General features: G+C 49.2%; 1 protein-coding gene across 1 annotated transcript in view; it reads left to right on the forward strand.

Annotated features, from left to right (window-relative positions):
• MDGA1 (MAM domain containing glycosylphosphatidylinositol anchor 1) overlaps nt 1–9,859 on the forward strand; it is a 140,390-nt gene extending 130,531 nt beyond the window's left edge. The window contains exons 16-18 of the mRNA XM_059468942.1: nt 7,081–7,211; nt 7,861–7,969; nt 9,089–9,859. Coding sequence (XP_059324925.1) covers nt 7,081–7,211; nt 7,861–7,969; nt 9,089–9,180 — 332 coding nt within the window. The 3' untranslated portion in view covers nt 9,181–9,859. The remainder of the gene's footprint in view (nt 1–7,080; nt 7,212–7,860; nt 7,970–9,088) is intronic.
• The last annotated feature ends 12,487 nt before the right edge of the window (nt 9,860–22,346 follow it).

The following is a 22,346-nucleotide window of genomic DNA, read 5'->3' on the forward strand; positions in this document are numbered from 1 at the left end:
TTGAACTTAAGGAGCTGTCAGGCAAAGATATGGGAGTAGGAATAACAGTTCTTTGTTAGGAAAAATAATAAAGGAGAAAACAAATAAAAATGCAGTAATGCCGAACAACAATGACAGAGCCAGAATATGACCTGACACTGTTGGTCAGGATGTTGGTAGCAGTCCAATTACATGGTGGCTGCAGTCCTCCTGGAGTGGCAGATGTGGTTCTGTTGGAGCAATGATCCTGTGGAAGGGTGGAGTTTTCCTCTGAAGGGCCAATGGTGGTGCAGAGAGGCCTGGTCTTCCTCTGGGAATCCAGGGGGAAAAGGCTGCTCTCATGTTCCAAATCTCAGATTATATCTGGGTAGTAATGCTTGGCTCCTCCCCTGGGTGGAGCATCTCACAAGGGGATGATATAATTTTATCAGTCATGCAGTGAGACTCAGTGGCCCATTAACAGAAAATATCTCCCCAGAGGGAGGATTGGTCTGGAAGAGATAAAGAAAACTGCCCTACCTGTTTTTAACAGCTGGCCCAATTAACAGAAGATGACTGCCCCACCTCCAACAGATGGCAATAGAATACACCCCCCCCCCCCCCCCCCCAGCCACATCATGCATTTGTAACCTAAGACATTATCAAACTCTTATTTTTAATGGTTGGACTTGATATTGAGGGTCTTTTCCAATGTAAACAATTCTATGATTTTCCCCCAGGCTGGCCTCTCCTCTGTAAGGCAGCACTTCTGGGAACCAGCAGCCACAGCAGGAAAGAGGGAAGGAGCTGCTCCCATCAGCGTCTTCCCATCCTGCTTGCCAGCAGCTGCACAGAGAAATGAATGAGAGTATCCATTTCCCTGCCCAGCACCTGGGTCAGCAGCAGCACTGGGCTCCTACACAGCCCCAACAAGTGACCAGCTCTGAACTTACCACTGAGTCACCCTCCCTGTGTCCTCCCTCTGCTTTGTTCTAGCTGCATATCAGATGGGCCTTTGTTCTTCTGAGATAGCATAAATTTAACATGATGGAGTGGATGGAGTGTGGAGATCTTTTTTCTCCCTCTTTTGAATTTCTTAAACCACATCCTGTTGCCCACACATAGAAAGCCTGTTACTGGTCACAGTTTCTCAGGGAATTTTCCATGAAAAGGGGTGCCAGGATTTTGTTCTATAAACACAGTATCAAAGATGGAAGCCTTGTATCATTCATCTCACTATGCTAACAGTTTCTCTAATTAGACTGGTAGATCAAATGAGCAAAGGAGCTCAAGCATAGCTCCATTGTGAGTCTGCTCCTGCCATATCACCATCTGCTCTCTATGTACACAGACAGGTGGGGATATGCTGGAGAGAAGGAGCTATAGCTGTAGCTTCCCTGCCTTCCTCCCATTATTCCCTATCATGAGACAGCCACGACAATACCACTGCACTTACCCCACTGTCTGCAGGGCCCAGGTCTCCCCTGCCCAGTGTGTCTCCCCAGGAGCCCAGCCATATGTCTGCTTTGCCTTTTTAGAGTGTTGTTGCTTCTCTGCTGGCACATTCCCTCTGTCCCGAAGTTCCCGTACATGCCAGACTGGTCAGATAGATAGTGATGGATCATAGATCAATCTGTGCAATTGGCTTTGCCATGTCAGGGAATATTGCTTCAAGCCCAGCCTCATTTGATGATGGTTTAGGAGGTCAGAGGTGGAAATGTGTTTGTTTCTATGGGTTTTTGAAATCCACAGTTAACTCCAAAGAAAATTCCCTGTAGCCATATATAAGTAATTTTCGCAGGTTTGCTGTAGGGGAAACATTGCCAATCAAAACTTACTTTATTGCTGTTTATATCCCCAGAAAGTCCTAGATACAACAGGAAACAGGAGGCTTTGATTCCCCTGATTCCTTTCTCCACAGCCTCCCTGCTGTACCAGAGCACTGAGTGTCCCACAGCAATCAGCTGGCAGCACAGGCTGAATGTTCTCCATGCCCCAATGCAGATGCCTTGGGAGTAGAGGTGGGATCATGGAGCTTTCCAAACTCTGACCAGGATGAGCTCTCTGAACCCTCCTGCTCTGAAGTTAGCTAAGCAGTGGCTGCAGAAACAGGTCTGTGTAGTGAGCCTAGGACTGGACAGAGGGGGCCCTGCACACCAAGCTGAGAACAGTGACATACATGTAGAAATAAAAGTTCTCTGCAGTCAGAAGTGGAAAGCAGCCCAGAGGCTTTAATTGTCTTACTCCTCATATGGTAATTTGTGAAGCATCCTGAGAGACTGTGAATGAGTAAATACATCCTACCATGGCGAAAAGACAACTTACATTCCTAGAAATTATGAGTCAGTACCACTTGGTATTATTTCTGCATCTCTATCTGTGCTACAATTGTTTTTCTACCCTCTGCTCTCTAGCTCTCAGAGCAATAACTTTCCCCCCAGCTCCTAACCAGCCTGATGCTGACTGCTATTCATTAGCATCCATTTAAATGAGAGGGAGAGAGACCTGTGTTTGTTGTGGAGATTATAAACAGTAATAGGTTCTTTCTGGAGACTGTCACTGACTCCTGGTATTTGCCTGCACTGAGCTTTGGGCTTTTAGTTTCTGATCAGTGGCATTAACATTAAACACTCAAAGAAGTGCTCAGAGCCCCTGTTAGAAAATGTAAGAGCTCTTTTCTCCCTGGATTGGTTTTAACCCTCATTTTGGGTCTACAGATGACTCTGCTAAGCTATGCAAGGTCTAAGTCCTCTCCACACTGTGAATCTCTTTCTAGCTACTGGATGTCTCTTGCAATCAGTCAGCTTCTTGCCTCAATCTGTCTGGCCTGGACTGGAAATGCCATGGGAATTTCCATGGGGGCTTTCAGCCCTGAGTTCCCAGTTGGGTGCCAAATCTAAACTGGAGCTGCAGCTGGGAATTCTCATCCATAGCTGATCTCCTGAGACTGCCCCATACTGGAGCAAGGATCTTACAGGAGTGCAGCAGGCAGATGCAGTGAGACCAGGCTGTGTGCCAGCTCCAGGCTGTGACTCCAACAGCCTTCCCTACCCATCCCATAGAGCTCTGCTGCACTTGGCATGGCACCCCATCTCTCAGTGCGTGGTGGCATGCTCCCTTTGCTTCCTGACTGCTCCAGCTGCCTGCCTTCCATCTGAGCCATGTAAACTGAGCTGTTCCTTAGCCTTTTCCCCACCCCATCCCCTGCATTAACTCCCCAAGAGAGCTCCTGAGGAACCCTCTACCTTCTCTGCCATCCCACACCGACTGCGCTGATGGCCCTGCCCCTGCAGGCCCTGCATCCCTCCCAGAGCTCCCGGACCAGCTCTTCTGGAGCTACTCTGCAATTCAGCATGACCATCAAGTCCCCCTCCTGTGGAAACTGAGTGAATACTTTTTTTTGTTGTGAGAAGGTAACATTTAAAGGCATCCCTTGGGTTATTCTATCTGGCAGCACAGCTGGTCTTTTGTGTGAGTGCCAGTTTTTTGAAATGCCAGCTCTGGTCTTCAAGGCAGCCAGCAGAAGGTACAGCTGGCTCTGCCTGTAATTAATTCCTCATCACTCATCACTTGCCTTTATTCTCCCTTTTGACTGGGAAGAAAGAATAATACAGATTACAAGACAAATGCAAAGATTGCCGTGTATGGGAAGAGGTAACAACAGTATTCTTGGTGTCCTGGGATTTCCCTTTTGTTTGTCTTTCTCTGGTTGGCTGGAGAAATATAGCAGCAGATAGATGGTCTAACTTGGTCTAACTTTTTGTGTGCCTCACCAGCAGGTGCCCTTAGAAAGTGCCAGGCAGGGGAGATGGAGATGGGGCAGCAAGGAGAGAAATAGGGAACAAAACTGTCCAGCTGGCTTTGGACTCTGATAGAGGAAACCAGGCATGGCTGCAGTGTGAAACCAGGCAAAAAAGGTGACTGCACCAACTGGCACTGATGGGTCTTTCTCACCTCCACTGATGAGGAGTTGGAGAGCAGGTCACAGTTCTGTTTGTAGGCACTGGAAAGGAAGATGACTTGGAGATTCCCATAGTCCAAGTCTGCAATGTTTCATGGCTCTGCCTAGAGTGCAGATCTGGAGGTTCATTTATAGGTACCTCCATCACAGGCTATGTGCCCTTAAATTTACTGGCAACTGGTGGCAGACTGACAGGTGGTAGAAGGGTGTAAAGTAGAAGAGCTGCACAAATTTAACAACTACAACACTGTGGACTCAGTTCAGATGGGATAGAGGTTTCATCACTGTTTCACATCCAGAAGCCTCTTCCATGCCTCCCAGAGTTACTGGAAAATGGAGGTATTGTAGTTCCTTCCCAGTCTCAGGAAACCTCTGTAACTTAGCAGGGATTGCAGGTAGGGCTGTGAGAGCTGGCTGCCCTTCACAACTCTGACTGACTTCTAAGACAGCCATGGGATTGCTGCTCCTCTGTTTTGACCTTCAGTTTTCCATGTGTAGACAGTAGTGAAACGCTGCATGTTGTGAGTAGATAAGGGAGATTCCTTTCCAATTGTAAACCATTTGAAGAATGCCTGCTCATATTCAGTATTGTTGTATTAGGGAATTCGGGGGCCAAAAGGTTGTTTTTCCTGATGCTGCAAGGACACAGAGCTGTCAGCCAGGATGTGCTCAGGCTTGGTTTGGGTTTAGGCCAGGCATTCACAGCCAGTGCTTTGGAGGCACTAATTTGCATTCCAGATGCTTCTCTGGGTTTCTTTCTATCTCGCCTTTGCTTTTTTCCTAGGGCATCAAAGTTCGTTTGCTGCGTGATTTGTCCCAGTGCTGACTACTCAGCCAGGCTATTGTGCAGCAAATACTAGCTACAAGTCCCCAAATGAGGATAGAATAGACAATGGTTGTTTTTAATCCTTGCTTGCTAGCAGCTCCATATTAATTCTTCATTTGCTCTCAATCCCTCACCTCACGGGCCCTGGTGTCTGTAATTAGCTGCTCTGAACACACTCCTGTTGACATTGATCTATGGGGTTATGCAGTTCCTGCCTGAGCTGTCAGTTTGGACAAGGGGCTCCATGAGGGCTGGGTATCCTTAGAGAGACTTTCCTTCATAGGAAGCTGCTGAGGGCATGGAAGATGCCAAGAAATCAGCAGCTCAAAGCTGGTTTTGCCAGAGATTCCTATAGTGACTTCTCTTATCTGTGGCAATGGGTTTCCAGGAGGGAGGTCTCACTGGCTTGGATTCTCCGAGGTTGTGCAGTGCCAGCTGGTCAAGAGAGAGAGAGAAAGAAGCTATTTTTATCCTTGCCCTAGGGTATGGTGTGCATCCCAAACTGAGTACCACCAGGGAGGGGGATTGGGTATGCTGTCTATGTCCTGTCAGGACTTCATCTAGTCTTCTCACCTTGCCTTTCAGTTAGTGCTTTTGAATATTTCCAGAAAATAATGTGTTTTCTATACTCATTTCACTAAATTATATACATATTTCATTTTTTTAACCTTTCCTTGCAAGTCATTCACTAAGAATCTAAACATTTCATAATCTTTATCATGACCTGAACTCCCTGCAATGTATCTCTCAGTTTTTGACAGCCAGGTGCTTGATGGGAGTGTTTCCAGGTGCCTGTCCTTCACACAGTGCCCCTAGGGTGGATGTGCCAAGAATGAAGGATTTGGGGGAATCGTATAGGAGGGAGGTTATACAGGAAAGTCTGTTTCCCTGTCTCTTCCTCTGACCTCATTCTGCTGCTTTTCCAAAGGGGAGAGCCATGTGGGAAGGCAGCATCCCAAGTGCAGATAGACTACAGATGGATAAGTAAGGGTTACTATTTCCTACATACTCTCAGGTGTAATATAGCTGTGTATGGAGACTAGAAACCCTGATGAGCAACAGCATGACTAGACTTGTGATTGATTGATTTCTTGAGAAAAAAAAAAGTGTTTCAGGTCAACCCTGACTGAATGTTTAACTCTGAATGTTTTTCACTGAAGCAAAAAAGGAAAATAAGTAATCTGAGGGCATGCTAACAAAATGTTTCAGTAAGACAAACTGAGATGGTTTTGTGAGTGGGTGTAGGGTAGGAAGCTGTGACACTGTTTTCAAAGTGAGAACTGGAAATGCTTTGAGATTTGTTGGCTTTGATTTTGGTTTAATGATAGACAAAACCTTTTGGGAATTGTTGTTTTTTTTGAAAGAACTTGAAATCGGCATTGATTTGCAGGATCTTTGTGAACCTCTGAAAACATTGGGCTGGGATGGTACCAGGTGGTGTGGAACAGGCAACACTGTCTGGTGCTTCAAGGAACAGCTGCTCACTTCAAGGCTGCTCCCAGGGCAAGTGGTGAATGGGGACACTGGTTATATTTCCATAGCTGATGGCCAGGGAAAGAGCAGGGAGAGCCCTGTTAGCTGCACTGCATATTTCAGGTGTCAGTGGTGAACAGGGGGAGGCAAATACATGTTCTGGGCTCCCCATTTCAAGTGGAATGTGGAGAAATTGGTGAGGCCCAGCACAAGGGCAGCAGGATGGTCAAGGGCCAGGAGCAGAAGTCCTTAGGAAGAGAAGTTAAGGGACGTGCTCAGTCTGGCAAAGAGGAGGTTGCTGTCGGCCATTGGCCCCCAGCTGTTTCAAGGGAAAATTCAAAGATAATGGAACCAAAATCTTTTCATAGTATTAGATTATATGATAAGGAACATCATATAGTTGCTCCATAGTGCTGGAGGTTCATACTGGACAGTAGAAGAACTTGCTTTCCTCAGGGAAGTTCAAGATTGGCCAGGCAAAACCATGCTGCCTTCATGGAGAGCAGGAGACAGCTTCCAGCAGGAGGTCCCTGGCAGCTAGCATTTCTGCCAGCCCCTTCTCATGCCACCCCAGCCATGCTGCACACTGCTTCTTCCTCATCCTGCCCCTCTTTGTCTGAATCTGTGCTTCCCTAGGAAAGGCCAGGTGGATGAAACATTGCCAGTGGCACTTACCCATGGACACAGGAGAAAGCTGGCTCCCCTCAGAGATGGCCACTGCGGCTCTGCAGGCTGTCCCTGGGCCAGCTGGGGCTTACAGCCATGGATTGGGGCTGAGCCCAGAGCTGTGCCAGGAGCCAGCCCAGCAGGCAGGCTTGGCTGCCTGCCCCAGCATGCCAAGAGGGCTGTTTCTCTCCTACAGGCTCCCTGAACCTGCTGGTTCGCGTGCGGAACAAGCGAGCCATCGACACCCAGGTCTGGTCCCTCAGTGGCAATCGGGGAAACGTGTGGCAGCAAGCACATGTGCCCATCAACCCCCCTGGGCCCTTCCAGGTAAGCCAAGCCCACAGTCAAGGAGCCACCTGCCCTGTCTGTGGGCCATTCATGTAGATTTCCTGGCAGACGTCTTCCTCTGAAGCACAGGGGCTGGTGGGGCACAAGGGAGGGCACTGGGAGCTCTTATGAAAATGAGCTGGGCACTCTGCATGTGCTCATTAAATTGTTTATATGTACCCAGACAGTGGGCTGCTTTTATGGCTGAGGTTTTTACCCAACAGGCTACTTTGCTGTTGTAGAGTTGTTTGTGAGAGCTGCCCTGCACAGGCTGGTTAAGTTGTGGCACTGTGGCAAAATGCCCAGTGTGCTTTTGGACACTTCAAAATAGTAAATAAGAATGTAGTTACTCTTGAAAGTTCTGTTCAGTATTGGTTGGCTTGTTAGAGCAGGACATGTAATAAATCAGAGCTCTAATGCTCATTTATTACTGCACAGACGCTCAGTACAAAGAGGTTGGTCCCATAAACAGTGGGATCTGGCTTTCCAGAGCCTATGAATGTTGGAGAAACGAGAAGGAAATAATTCTCTTAGGGGCCTGATAAGATCTGCTCTGTGTCCTGCTGACTTCTGCGAAGCCCTGCAGTGCATGAGGGGCCCTCCACACCTGCAGCCTCACGCTGGGCTCTCTCCCATGCTCTGCTTGTAGATCATCTTTGAAGGTGTCCGGGGCACCAGCTACGAGGGGGACATTGCCATCGATGACGTCACTCTGAAAAAGGGAGACTGCCCAAGGAAGGCAATTGGACCGAATAAGGGTGAGACTGTGCCTGCCTCAGAGGCAAACAAGCTGGTAGGAGTGCATTCACACACTGCACAGCTGATTTCAGAGCACGCTGATGTGTTGGTGGGACTCAATGGGGTGGTTGACCCCACCAGCAGGAGTCACCAGAGGGGCTATCAGACTCTTGGGCTTGTTCTATGCAGTCGAGAGTTAGCAAGAGTCAAAGGAACAACCACAACCAGGAGGTGTCATCCCCAATAAGAGAAGGACTTCTCCAATACCTCAGTTCCTGGAAACTTAGTTGGGGAAGCTTTGAAAGGAGAGGGACCTTCTGCAGTCTTTAATGGCCTTTGTAGTGTTAAGTCAGTCCTACTCTAAGAAAAAAAACAATCTGCTCTTTGGAACAAGGGATGACTCTGCTGCTTTCCATTGCTATCTGAGCAGAGCGGCACAGCCAGGCTAAATTCCACCAGCCCCTTTCCAGTCCACCACATAAAGTGATGCCAGTGCTGCAGTGATGGAGACAACTCCACTGTTGGGTGCACCATGCATTGCAGCCACGGCGAGGTGTGTGTAAGCAGTACGTAGGCATGGGGTGGGAATTCCTGGTGTGCCTTCTGCCCTAGTCCTGCCTGTGCCCTTGATAGTATGCCCCAGTTGGGCCAGAGAGCAGATGTTCAGGGTATGCAAACCAGAGCCAGACTGGCACCTGAGAACAAGCTTCAGTTTGGTTTATTTATTTTTGAAGCAAGAAAAACTTCAAAGAGTCACTTCTAGCAATTTTCTTAACTCCAGAGGTGAAGAGGGAAACAAAAGTCAGAACACTGTAAAATTTTCAAAATTTTAGGTGCATATAAAGTTTTATTTTACCCTAGGATATAACCATAACACAATGAGAGTCTTTTGTTTGACTCAGATTGAAAGCTCTGGGGAAGAAAGGATTGGACTGCAAAAGAGTCTAAGACTCAACCTTTTTTCCAAAGTTAGTTTTGGGGAACGTTGAAAATGTCCAGGAAAGTCTCAAAGCATCTTCCAAAAGATCAGGGAACTCTCTGTCCTTCAGGCTTGTAGAAGACCTAGATGTGTGCTGACTTGTGTGATGAGGTCTGTATCTGTCCCATCACTAATTCTTTTCTCCCTTCTCGGCTGGCAGCTGTTGCTCTTCCAGGAAGCGGTGTCCCAGCCCTGCACAGCCCTTGGCTTTGTGGCCCATTGACTTTCTTCCTTTACGTGCTGCTCAGATGATGGCAAGCGAGCGCTCCTGTCTTCGGACCAAGACATTCCTGCTCCTTTCCTACTCAGCCACCTCTGCTCCTTCCTCCCCTCCTCACTGGCACACCAAAGTGTCCATATGTTACCAAAGACTGACAGGCATGACCATGCAAAGGGATCTGGTTCAGAACTGGAGCACTCCTTGAGAAAGTCATAATGTCTAGAACAAAATTTAAAAATAAAGACAAAACTTTTTTTAAAAAGCACGTGCACGAGAGAGAGTGAGAGAGAGAGAGAGAGGAAGGAAAGAAACACACACGGAGAAAAGAAGGAACGAAACACAAAAAATTGGGAATGAAGAAATGTGAAGAGCAAATGAAAGAAGAAAAAAAACACACCCATGTTTCCTTGGGAATGTCGGACAGGGCTTCCTCAGGGAAGTGAGAACTTGTTTTAAACAAACAAACAAAAATATATTAAAGCACAAATTTCTACCAGAACAGTTACCTTCTTTGCTGCAGAGCCCACAGCTTAGTGGATGATATCCTGCAGTACTCCCCTTGTCTCCTCATGCTTTCCCACTGGCTGGGGCTGCCCCGCTCCGGCTGCAGCACCGGCCCCGTCTGTGGGGCAGCAGCTGCCCCGCGTGCCGGCGGCCGGAGCGCCTTTCTTCGCACCGCATGTGCTTCAGTGTCTCCATCCATCCACATCTCCCAGGCTCTCATGTACTTAGTTGCCCCCAGTGTGGTTTGCTTTGGCCTTTCCCCACCGCTCTGTGCTTCTCCTCATCCCCCAGCCTGAAGAAGATGGAGCAAGGAAGGGACCGATGGCATGGACCACGCTGAGTGGGGAAGTCCTGTCTGGATCCAGCTGCAACAGGGGCCTCCAAGAGCCTCTGTCTGTCTCTCAGCACTCTTGCTGGATAGGGATCAGGTCTGAGCTGCAGACAGAAAATCTGGTCTCTCTGGGGCTGAGGGATGGGATGTGACAGGATGGGACTGGAAGGGTGGAGCAGTTGCACATTGGCTTCCCCCTGTGAATATTGGGATGGCAAATGCCTCAGCCCCAAACCCACAATTGCTTCTCTGCCTGTATTTTGTTACCTATTTATTTTGGTTTTTATTCCATTATTTCCTCCACCTCAAGTTTTCTGGATTATGGGAAGATTCAGGCATTTAAATGTTCTTTAGCCAGGCAGCAAGTCCTGTGCTCATGACCCAACCCCTGGGCTGGCAGTTCAGGCAGCTCCAATGCTGCCCTCTCATCTCCCAAGGCCTTTTACATGCACAGTGCATTCACTGCAGGGTGGGCAAAAGGTGGCAACAGCATCACTGCTCAGGGCTGAGGTTGCTGAATTTTGTCAGCGCAAGAAACGGCTCCAAGAAGGATTCAGGCAGGAAGTTGGCCCAAAAGAGAGGCTTGTGCTGAGCTGTGGTGCTGTTTGCCACTGAGGAACAAGGGAGCAGGGATGGGGGAAATTCACCTTTTTCTTGATGGCATCATGAGTGGGTAAAGGTGGTATTTCTCCTTGCTGCAGACCTGCAGCAGATTTGGCCCAACATCCTCAAGGTGGAGGCAAATGAACCTCCAGGAGAAGGATTTGCCCTGCACCAGCCAAACAGGAGCTGTGATAGCCTTGTTGCATCTGGTGGCAGCTCTGGGCATGACTTACCTCCCTGCACAGGGCAGAGTTAGCCCCACAAGGCTGTGAACTAGCCCACGCTCGCAATTAATTAAGTGTGACTCTTCCTCCTAAGGGATACCCCATCCAAAATCCCTATCTGGAGCACCACAGATAAGATAGCTGTTTCACTGCAGTACTCATGGCACCTTAGCCATTTCTGATTAAATATCAGCTTCTCTAAGACAGCCACGTTTGTCTGAAATCACCTGAATGTATTAACTGCCTCCTGCATTGCTCAGTGTCCAGCCATGGCTGGGGCCTCATTGCCTTCACTGATGGAGGGGGAAAGCTCTTCCTTAACTCCCAGGAAATCCAGCCACCATCAGAGAGAGAAAGACATCAGCTCTGAGGGACAAGGGGACCTTCTTCGCAGGAGGCCTTGCAAGACAGGGGGAGGGCATGATACAGGTCTCCCCAGCTCATTCTGCTTTTCTCCATTTCCAAGAATTGGGACTGTGTCTTTTCTGTCTCCACTCCTCCCTCCCGAGCCCAGGCCTCAATCACAGTGCACATTTGACCAGGAAAGCCATGGCTGTTGCCCAGGGCCAGGCAGTGTCATGGGGTGCGGAGGGTGCCAACAGCAATTCTGTGTCTTGCTGCCTGTTGCCATTTTCATGGGCAGCCAGGGCTGCCTTTTTAGGCTGAGCTCTTTCAGCCCTGTGCTCTTCTTTTCCTCTGTGCTTGTTGGAGGTCAGAAGTCATCACCCCACTCCTGGCAGGAGTCCACTTTCACTCCTAGGAGAGAGACGTGCTTTCCAGTGGCGCTTGGGTGCTTCACAATGGCTCCTGATCTGCCAGCAGCAAAACATTTGTGTTGCATTGCTGGTTGCAGGAGGCTTCTGCTGGGCAGAAGGTGGAGACAGGAGTGCTTCCCCATCAGTAAGAGATAGCCCAGGGCAACCATCTCACCTTCTGAGCTCTGAGGCAGAGGCCTTGTGAGTTTGCTTCTACAGACTGCTCAGCCCAGCTTGCACAAGCACCCAGGTTTTGCTGGTGTTTAGTGGGCATCAGAGGTGCTGTGGGGCTGGGGAGGTGCAGCCTGAAGGTTCAGGATGATGGAAAAAGCATTACCTGTGAGGCAAGTGTCAGCAAAAGGGCACCACACAGGGGTGCCTGCAGGGAGGGAGTCCATGCCCTGTTGCCAGCCCCTGTGAGGAAAGCTGTAAGAGCCTCACCACACCAAGCCGTGGCACAGGGGGCAAGAAGCCCTTTGGTGGCTGTAGATGCCGGGCAGAGCAAGGAGGTTGTCCCAGCCAGAGATGAAGCCTTCTCCTGCTGTCAGGTGTCCTTCAGCTTCAGTAAAAGTCTCAGGAAGCCCCTTTCCACTTTGACCTCTGCTCTTTTATCTCTGGCTAGAAAGCAGCTGGCAGTGAGTTTGGGTTAAAGTCATTAACAGAAGTGCCCCTACTTTTCAGAAGTACTGAGGACAACAGGAGAGACTTCATTTCCCTGGCAGATGTGCTGAGAGATGGCATGAGGGGAAAGAGGCACTTCAGCAGCAGGGATGGGAAGATGTGCAGTGATAGGGTGGAGGGGAGGCAGGGTCCCTCTTCTTTGTGGTTTTCTACCCCATGCTTGAGAGGCAAGTCTCCTTGTGGAGGTAATGCGTCCCAGGTGAGATGTAAAGCCATGCTCCTTACCCCTTCCAATTAAAGATCCCTTCACATTTTTCACACTGTTCTGGCTAAATTACAGTCCTTAAACTTAATTACTGTCTGTCTTCTTAAATATCTGCTGCAGTCCCAATGTTATGTTTCTCTTCCTGATGTTTTATGTTGCTCTGTGCCTATGAAGTAGCTGCTTTATTCCACTCCAGAAGTGGCTGCATTTCAGCAACGGTGGATATTATTCCTGTATATAGTATGAAAGTCCCTGCAGAAGAAAAGTGCAATATAAATTTAAGAGACTGCTTTTATTTACAAGGAGACCTCTGCTTGGTAGTTGTAGAAATACATTAGGAAGAATGCTGTGTGGGTGTTAGCCAATATATACTCAATTTCATTTTTTTTCAGGGTGTAGAACAGGAAATATGTGAGTGTGCAGGCTCCTGGGTATAAGTTGTAGATATTAGAAGTAGTGAATGCTACTGTGTAGTTACAAGTGGGGCTTACAAAGAAACTTTACATTTGAAATCTCTTTTTGTAGTTGTTCATCGTATTCTGAAAAATATACTTTTTAATTTTCATTTTCTACAGTTCCGTGCAAGTCCAAATAGCAGGTCATCAACAGAACTTTAATCCATGGCTTTTAACAATCTGAACATCAATTCCTGCTGCTTGCCCCGAAATGCAGTTCCTGGCTGGTAATAATAATAGACTATTTTTCTTCCACAAAGATCAGCCACTGGAAAGTGATGGACATAATATGTTCCATTTGATCTGGAGTTAAGTGATTAGGAGCACATGAGTGCAACTCTTCCCAGCTGTATGAGAGTGAAAAATTGTTTCATGTATATGAAAAACTTTGCATAGTGCACAAATGGTTTGGGAACTGCTCATGGGTCCCTTTCAGCTCAGCAAATTCTGGGATTCTGTGATTGACAGGCACACAGAGCTGCTCCAGCAGAGCTGCACAGTGTGCTGCCTGGAGAACGGCTGTAGCAACAGTGATAGGGAGCCCTTCTTCTGGGAACTGGTTTTTTTCTGGAAAGAAATATGGGAGCAATCAGGGAAAAATTGCTGGGTGGGGGGGGCTTCAGATATTTAGGCTGGTAATTTTTTTGCAAAAATAATTTAGAGATATGAGAATGAGCTTAGTAAACATGATACAAATCGTATCTTATTCCCTATTGCTATCCAAAGTATTGAAGTTTAATTTCTATCTATACAAAATCCTGTGGGTGCACTACTCCAGAATTACAAAAACATTGCTTTACTCCCAAAGGGAGAGCAGAGTCTGGATTCCTCCTCCTCAGCCTGTCCCTATCACTCTGTGCCAGGGAGGGCCCAGCTTTTGGGTTGGTGCTGGGTGCTGCTCAGCCTGGGGGGACAGTCAGTGGTGCTGGTGGAGAAGCATCTCTACACCACTGCCCTGAGCCCTGTCTCCAGCATGAAGGGGTCCCCTCAGGGCACTGTCAGGAGCAAGGCCTGCTCCCCATTAGCTCTCAGCAAGGCTGAGGCAGGGAATTTTATCCATGGGAATTGCCAGGGGGTCCTCATGCTGCCCCAGGCAGGGACAGGCAAAGGAGCCACGACATTTTCCCTCCTCCATAGAGTAAATGGTGTCACCTCACCCCACTTTGAGACAAACCTTTTTGTTAAAGCAGAGAGCTCAGGAAGCTGCTGCTTCAGGATGTTGCGGTTTTAGTCACCTTTGTCTGTCAGCACCACGCAGATATCCATTTTTCCCTGGAAATGCTGCAACATCCGTTTGCCTTCTGGGTGCCTTTGGATGTCCTAGCAATGGCACAGAGGAGCATATCTGTGGCATGTCACTGGAGCACGTCACATGGGCTCTGTGCCTCGAGCTGAGCATGGTGCCACTGCCCCTACTGATGCCCAGCTCTTGTACCCAGGGAGAAGGACCCCACTTTTCAATGATGACAAGAAATTGCACTGTGAGTATTTCCTGTGCAAAGGATAGGCTTCCTGGCATTCCTGGCTTTGGGAAAGACCACTCTTGATCCTTTAAACTGCCCCAATATGTTGTCTTTTCCAGACTGCCCTCAATGGGGGTGCATCCCTGTTCATAATGACAAGTGTGCAGCAGCAGGACCCTCTGCAGGCTGTTACCATAATCTGTATTTGCTTTGGCCCAACTGATAGCTGCTCATCCTGAGACAACAGGCTTTTACAGAAGAAAAGTGCTGTAGAGCTCTGGATATTGCATTTTAACCTGATCAGATGTATACTCCATGGTAATACCTGGCAGCTGTTCGTTTCCAGCGGTGAGCTTAATGGCCTTGGTACCTCCAGCATCCCAAATGATGGCTGTGGTCCATGGATGTTTTCAGTTCTTCCCTTGGGATTAAGGCACATATCAGTTTGGTGACCATCTGCCACCACCCAGCACACCACAGGTGGTTTTGGGGTCTTCTGATGGCTATTTATAGTTTGGTATGGTCATATCAGACCACTTGTGCCCTGGAGGGTTTAAACACCCCAAGGAGCACTGTGGGACAGCCCAGGGCCCCTTTTGACCAACCCACCATCCCAGAAAGGAGGAGGATGCAGCTTGCAGGCAGCTGTAGTCTGCAGGACAACCTCCTGGCCATGGAAAAGCAGTGCCATCCCACTCCACTTTGTCTGAGATGTGTGCTTCACACCCTGACCCTGGGCTGTGATTCAGGTGCATGCTCAGTGGCTTTGCCATCAAGGATCCTTTCTCAAAAAGAGAGAGACCTCCAGAGACAGACAGCAAGTCAGCAGGATATACTGTGTCCCTGTGCTGTGTGGCTGCAGGGAATGGGGGCTGGGTCCAGATCACCTAGATCTGCTCTGGCACCCTCTGTTCGTGTCTGTATATAAACTGCCAGCGTAACATCCTGAGACCAGATTTCCCAGTAAAATGCACTAGTCCAGCCCCAGATCCTCAGCACATCTGTACATGAAGAAGTCAGGCAAGCCACTGTCCTCCCATGGGTGATCCCTGAGGAAAGCTGCAAAGGGCTGGTCCCAGCTCGTGAGCACTGTCCTTCAGTGAGGGGTTTCCAGCATGGGACAGAGAACAAAGGAAAGGGAAAGATGCTGACTTTACTGTTGCAAAGGTAGAGCTGGGTGATTAGAGATTTTTGTAGAGAGCTGTGCAAGTCTGTGGTAAATCCAGGTATTGCTGGCATTTGCTACAGCCTATAAACAATTTGCTCCTGTGGAATGAGACAATATTTTGTGCTTCCATTAACTGTTTTTCTAAAAGCAAACTGGGCTATGAATATTTGACTTAGAGTAGGATTTTTTTACCCCCAGGATGGCCTAAACTCAGTATAAGACAGGGCCAGCTGGACAGCTGTTATACAGTGCCAATCCCCAGGCAGTGCCAGTGCCCAAAGCCCATAGTGATGGATGTGCCTTATGCTGTAATGGCTGGGCCCTTGCCTGAAGCTTGGAGCCAAGTGAAGGGTACCTGTCTGCTCTGCCAGCCATGTGCATCTGTCCTGTCTGCCAGCCAAGTCTGTGGGAAGATGAAAGCCCCATTGGTGGTGCTGCTGCTGTGAGCCAGTGGGGATCAGCTTTGCCTGGGGGAGATGGGCTCTGGTCCTGCTGTTCAGGCAGTGAAGTGGCTTCCAGTTGTGTAAAGCCCAGCTGTTACAATTGAGAGATGCTCCAGGATCTTCAGAAGTTGCATAACTACAGCAAGCCTCAATTCATCAGCAAAGGCAGGCCCTGGGTATGGCTAGAACGTCCCAGATGTCAGCAGTGCTGTGCTGCCACTGAGTGAGCTGCACCTCCTTTGTTCTCAGCATTCCAGCAGCTCAAGGCTGAGCCCAAACCAGCCAAGAGCAAGTGCAACCCCCCTTCCTTCTCTGCATTGCAGCCTCTGCAGGCAGGCACCCACAGGTTTTCTTTTGGTGGCCCTGACAAGCAATGTGGTGCTGGGATGAAGCTGTTTCCAGGTGCTGCTTGCACTTAGGTCTGGCACTGGTAAGGTGTTTATCTTAGCAACTTGTAGAGGGATCAAAGCCAAAAGCTGAGCTGTGGGTATGTTGCAGCTGCCAGAAATGCAGCAGGGAGGGGATAGGACCCCTTTTACTGGTGGAGCACCTTTCCCTTCCCCACAGTCCATGCTCCAGCTCAGAGTAACTTCAGAGCTGGGGCATTTGGTAAATTCTGTCTCACTAGGCCTTGTTCTCAAGAACCAGCTGTGGGTATCAGTGAACAGAGTGACAGCCAAGCTGTAGCAGCATGGTCAGCTCAGGCAGCACCTAGACTGTGCTGAGAGGAGAATATAGATACCATTCTGTCTATAAAATGCCACAGGCATTGACTGGACTAGTGTTTGGGTCTTTTGTGTGGGTGGCAGCACGAACCACACAGAGACTGAGCAAGGGACTGGTGAACACTAGACATTTCCCTGGGAAAATTCAGATGCTGATGAGGAAAGGTATTTACAGACTTGGAGCAAAGCTTCCCTATGCATGTAGCATCCTGAGACAAGAAGACTCAGAGTTTGCTGGAGGTGACCTTTTCCTCTCGTCAAACTTTGTTCTTCTCTGCTGCCCATCCCCAGCTTCTCAGCACATTAATGTAATTGTTGGTGTTAAAGCTGGGTAAAGTGTCAGTGCTTTCAAAGTTTGGCCTGCTTTCCACTTTTTGGGATCTTCTAGTTGTATCATCTCATTCCACAGCAGGGAGTTCCACAGCATGCATTCATCTCAAGACATTCCCTAAAAGCTGAGAATGCTGCAGATATGTGGTTCTTCTTCGTGGTTTTAGTTGCAGCCCTTGCCTGACAGCGTGGAGACAATTTCTCATCTCTGGATGGACTGGAAACTTTGGTTTGGTCAGCATGGGGTCTTTTCCCCAGTCAGAACCATCCTGCCTGTATCACAATACACGCAGCAGAGGAAAGGGACCATCATCCAAGATACAACTGGCTCATGGGGAAACAACTGTGGCATCTGCCTTTGGCCAGAAGTGAGCATCAGACAGTGATTTCCACACTCCTTCTCACTCCATCCCCCTGCTCCTTATTTACCCTCACTGAGTGTTTCATTTCCAGCCTGGAGAGACAGCAGCAGACTTCATCCCTGGATCCCATAGAAGGGGATCACACCAAAATCCCATCCTCAGTTTCTGGGGTGCAGGGAGAACCAGCTCAGGCCCAACAGTGAGCCACTTCAGTGGGATCTAGTTCCAGTGGGATTGCATCACCTCACACGTCCTACCAAGGCCAGTAAGAAAGTGTTGGTTGACCTGACAGAAGTGTGGAAACATCCCCCACAAAGTCTGTGTGTGTGGGGATACTGTGGAAGAGGGAGGGGGGTCCTCTGGTGTCTCTTGGGTTTTTTGCTATCAGTGTCCTAGGTGGGGATCCTGGGACAGAGCCTCATCTGCACCCACCCCCTCATTGCCACCATTGTCGTGTCCCATCCCCACCCCACATCTCATAGCGTGCCATCGCCACACTGAGTGGAGCTGGGGCCCTCTTGCCACCATGATGCCAAGCTGTCCACAACGTTAAAAGCACAAAACACAAAGGGACTGAACTGAACCTTTCAAACAGGGTGAGATGTTTTATAAGCATTGCGTCATCCACCACCTCCCCCAGCCCCAGTGCACCCACCGTGTAACCTACAGACTCTCAGCGTGGATTGTTTCATTCAAATAAAGCTGCAGTACTCCAGTGGGTGAGCCTGTGTGTCCCTCTCTCTGAGGTTGGGGTGACAAGGTGCAGCCTGCAAGTGGTGCTCACAGTGGCTGGGGCAGGGAGGAACTTGTATTGCTGCCCAACACTGAGGCATGTGCCAGTGTTTGACCCTGAGCCTTTCCCAAAATATCTGATTAGAGGTCCCTGGGGAAGGCTTCTCAGATTTGCTCAAACCCCAGCACAGGGGCTGGGCCTAGGATATGGCACAGGCAGGTTTGGCGCAGTGAGTGCTGGGGAACCCTTGTGAAGGGAGTGCCTCAGAGCCCTCCCCTGATGTTCCCTTACCCAGCACTCCTGTCTTTTCTAAACCTCTCCTTCCCATCCCAGACCTGCAGCTCTTGAGGCTGCTGGCTTCTGATGACACCACTCAAAACTGGTTCTTTTGCCCTTTGCTCTTGACTTCTCCCTCAAGAAAATGGGCCAAGGCAGCAGTTCCAAAACTAGTAGGTGTGAAAAAAGCCAACAGCCCTGGGCTGTCAGTGGGGTGCCAGGGCCCCTTTTCCTGGCACTCCTCTCCACCTCAGGGTCTCCAGCATGGGTCCAGCTGCTCCATGGACCCATCAGAGAATGGGCAATGCCAGCCATGTGATGCCTAAGATGTTCTTGGGTGAACGTGTCTCTCTACCATGAGATCTGCAGGGCTACTCAGCTCAGACCCTAAGTTAGCTTTGCCTCATCTGAGCCCTTAAGAGCAACACTTAAAGAGAACTGTGTGTGAAAGCCAAATATAATTTTGTTTTACGTGGCACAAGCTGCTGTTGGCTGAACCTCACCAGACTCTAAAACAAAAGCCTACCCTGAGTGTAGGGCAGTGGATCACATCAGCTACTGCCATACCCCTGCCATTAACACCACTTCATCTGGTGTAAATGGTGATGACTCCATGGCATTTGAGCTGCCAGGAGAAAGTTTGGGGTAGGGCTCAAAGCAATGCAGAAGGGTCTTCCAAACTAACCCAACATTTCTGCCTCCTCTGCTTCCCTCACAGCAAGCAGTTGTGAAACCCACTGGCAAAGAGGATGTTTGGTTTTATCATTCTATGAAAGTAATCACGCCTAGCAAATGCTTCCTTTTTCCCTCTCATAATGAAAAATAACTGTTCCAAATGGGAGTCTGAAGGGAGCTGGATACTGGAGTTGCTGTGGTGATTCAGGTCAAAGTACTGGAAAGCACTATTAAACAAATACATGTGTGTGTGTGTGTCTATATATATGTAACATACATATATATTCTATATTTGCATATATATGCATGGACATAGCACTCATCTCTGTCATTCCTGCCCAAGTTCAGCCCACCCTTGTCATGCACATGTTGAGACACAGAGTCCCACTCTGCCATGACTCCTCCTCAGAGTTCCTCTCCCTTCCCACACCGGCCAGAGCAGCTCTGAGGCTGCACAGGGACTGGGCATGAAAGCAGGCTGTATTTTGAAGGAACAGGCACAGGCTGGGAAGGAAATGAGGTAGAGGGGAGCAGCCAAAGAAGGAAAATCTTGTTTAAAATCACCCAGAGAGCTGGAGTCTACTCCAGCTGCTTACCTTTTGTCCTGGAACATTGCATTTTGGTCATTAATTGTTAATTCATGCTGTTCTAGTTGTCCCCACACTAGGTCTGCATTACAGAAGCACTCAAATTTTTTAGTGTGTTGCCAGCTGTAAAATTACACATACTGTAAAAGCCTGGGCTCTGGCTCTCTCAGACAAGGCACCACCATCGGGGATTACCTCTGACAACCCAGAACTTACTGTTTAGTTTGTGTTTGCCTGACACCCCATCTGTGGTCACTCTGGCTACCTACACACTAATACATTCCCAAGCTTTCTGTTGCAATTCTTCCCTAAGGGAGATGAGGATGTGCTGGCAGATTAGGAGCCAGGCTGAGGTTCAGGCTGTTCCTGCAAGGTCTGTACTATTGATTATACAGCTGCTACAGCTCAGTCCCTCCTGTGTGCACTGCAGACAGCAAAATCACCTCCAAAGGTAGAAGCAATGCTAATTTTGTTAAAGGTGGATCACTGGGAATGCCCACCAAAAGAGCCACAAGGGAGCGAGCCACTTTTGTCTTTGGCTTGGTGATTTGATGCTGTGCAATAAATAAAGCCTGCAGCCAGACAGTGAGTGATGAAGATGGAAAGGAGTATTGACTGCATGCTCAAGTGAGTGGAGTCCTTTGTGTGAAACCTGCAGAAACGCGAGCTGTACAGTCATTAAGAAGAGAACTGTAATGCAGACACAAGGATGCTTCACTGCATGTCTGTGGGCTCCAGGCTAGTTGAGCATGGAGTGCTGGCCTTGCACCATCACACACGACTTTTTGGCAGGCTCCTGATCCCATGCAGGGCTGTCCTGGTGCTTGGCAGAGGCCATTTACTGCTGTGCCAACACAGGAACCCAACTCTCACAGAGTCTCTCCCCTCCCTGGGCAGGCAGCAGAGGAGAAGTGCTGCTTCTGCCAGGGGAACACCCACCAGCACCTTGCAGGAAGGGGTGAGGAGCACAGCTGGGTATGGAGGTTGCTGAGAAGTAGCTCCTGACACTGGGGAGGTTGTCAAGGCTCAGAGCACCAAGCTGGGATGGCAGAGACCGGATTTGTGTGAATGGCCGAGCTTGGCTAGGGAGAGGATGGGAACCACTTGTTCCCTGCCAGATGCCTGGGATTGGATGAGGGTTAGAGGTGGAGGGACAAGGTGTAGCTCTGATCTGTGCGAGGCTGTGCCTCAGCAAAGAGAGGTGGCAAGTGCCAGCAAGGGGGTGTGTGTGTGAAAGCAGGGAAGATAAGGATGCCTGCACATGGGTGCATCGGCTGTGCCAAGCACATACATGGAATCGTACATGCATGCAAGGGCTGTGTGAGTGGCAGATTATTTCAGCATGTCCTTTGGAACCCCTTTTCCCTATTCCTCTCTTCCTACAAATTCCTAAGCAAGGCTGTCTGGCCACAGGTCTGTGGCATTTTCCCAGAATAAAAGAGAATACTTGTTATGAGCAAAACCCACAGAAAATGCAACAATCTGGATTTTAAATATTCTGACCCTGTTATTTAAGACCAGAGGAAAAAATAAATGGTGCTGACTGTAGAGGAAGATTTATGGTTTGTAAGACAAGACCAGGATTTATAAGCAGAACAAAGTGACCGAAAAAGCAGAGAAGATTTAGAGATACAGGCTGCAGCTGCAGCCCACCACATTAGCATCCTGCCAGCCCATGTGAGCCCCAGAGCAGAGCTGGGTCCAGAGTCTGGCTGGGAAAGCCTGGTCCAGCAGCTCAGTGGGGACAGCAAGGAGGAGACCTGTTGGATTAGCATATGCTTGGATATCGGGTGATGGAAGGGGCACCTCCCTCCATCTGCATTTCTCCCCATTGTCACACTCTTCCATCAATGTGTGGCCCCATGTACATGCCACACATTCATCCCCATGAGGGCTCAGACTGAACCCGACTTCCCACCCCAGCCCTTTTCTGTCAGCAATAGCCCTGTGCTGATGCCAGCTACAGATTGTTCCTGAATTTTTGCTACCGCTGGATCTCTGATCTCTGGGGCACTCTCCTCCCTCTATGGGAGCACTGTCCCACCTTGTGTGAGGACAGCCACTTTGTCTCCCTTCAGCCTCCCCTGGCTGCATCCTGATCCTCCTTGCTGCACTCAGGATTTTTAGTGGAGGGAGGTGGATGGTGCAGTCTGGTCCCTGGGCTCGCTGCCCTGTGACTGCTGCACCCAGGGCTGGGGATGCTGTGCCCTCCTCCTGCATGGCTCCACTCATGCAGCATAAGGCAGAGCACTGTCTGCTCCTGTTTGCCTGCTCCTGTAGCTCTGCTTTGGCACTGAGCCAGTGCTGCTCCCTGCCATGGAGAGGGAATGGGGATTAATTAGCTAATTATTTCACATTGCCTTGAGAAGAGACAGGCTAGCTCAGAGTCTGGTAGCTTGCTGCTGGTGGCTATGATGGGGAATGCCAGGGCAGGCCAAAGGGTTTGGCAGCTGGAGCTCAGAGATGACCTATCCATCCCTGCAGGGCTTTTCCACATCCCATGTGAGGCCCTGGGCACGAGAGAAGGCAGATGCATCACAGATTGCTCCACGCAAAAGCCAGACTGACATGCCCCTGAAGGCCTTTCTTGAAAGCAGACAAAGAGGAAGGGCCAGGGCTGCTCCTGCAAGTTGTTGGGCTGCAAGTGAAGCCTGTCAGCAGACCACAAAGCAGGTCAA

This window comes from Ammospiza nelsoni, chromosome 3 (genome assembly GCF_027579445.1).
Source record: "Ammospiza nelsoni isolate bAmmNel1 chromosome 3, bAmmNel1.pri, whole genome shotgun sequence".
Classification (NCBI taxonomy): domain Eukaryota; kingdom Metazoa; phylum Chordata; class Aves; order Passeriformes; family Passerellidae; genus Ammospiza; species Ammospiza nelsoni.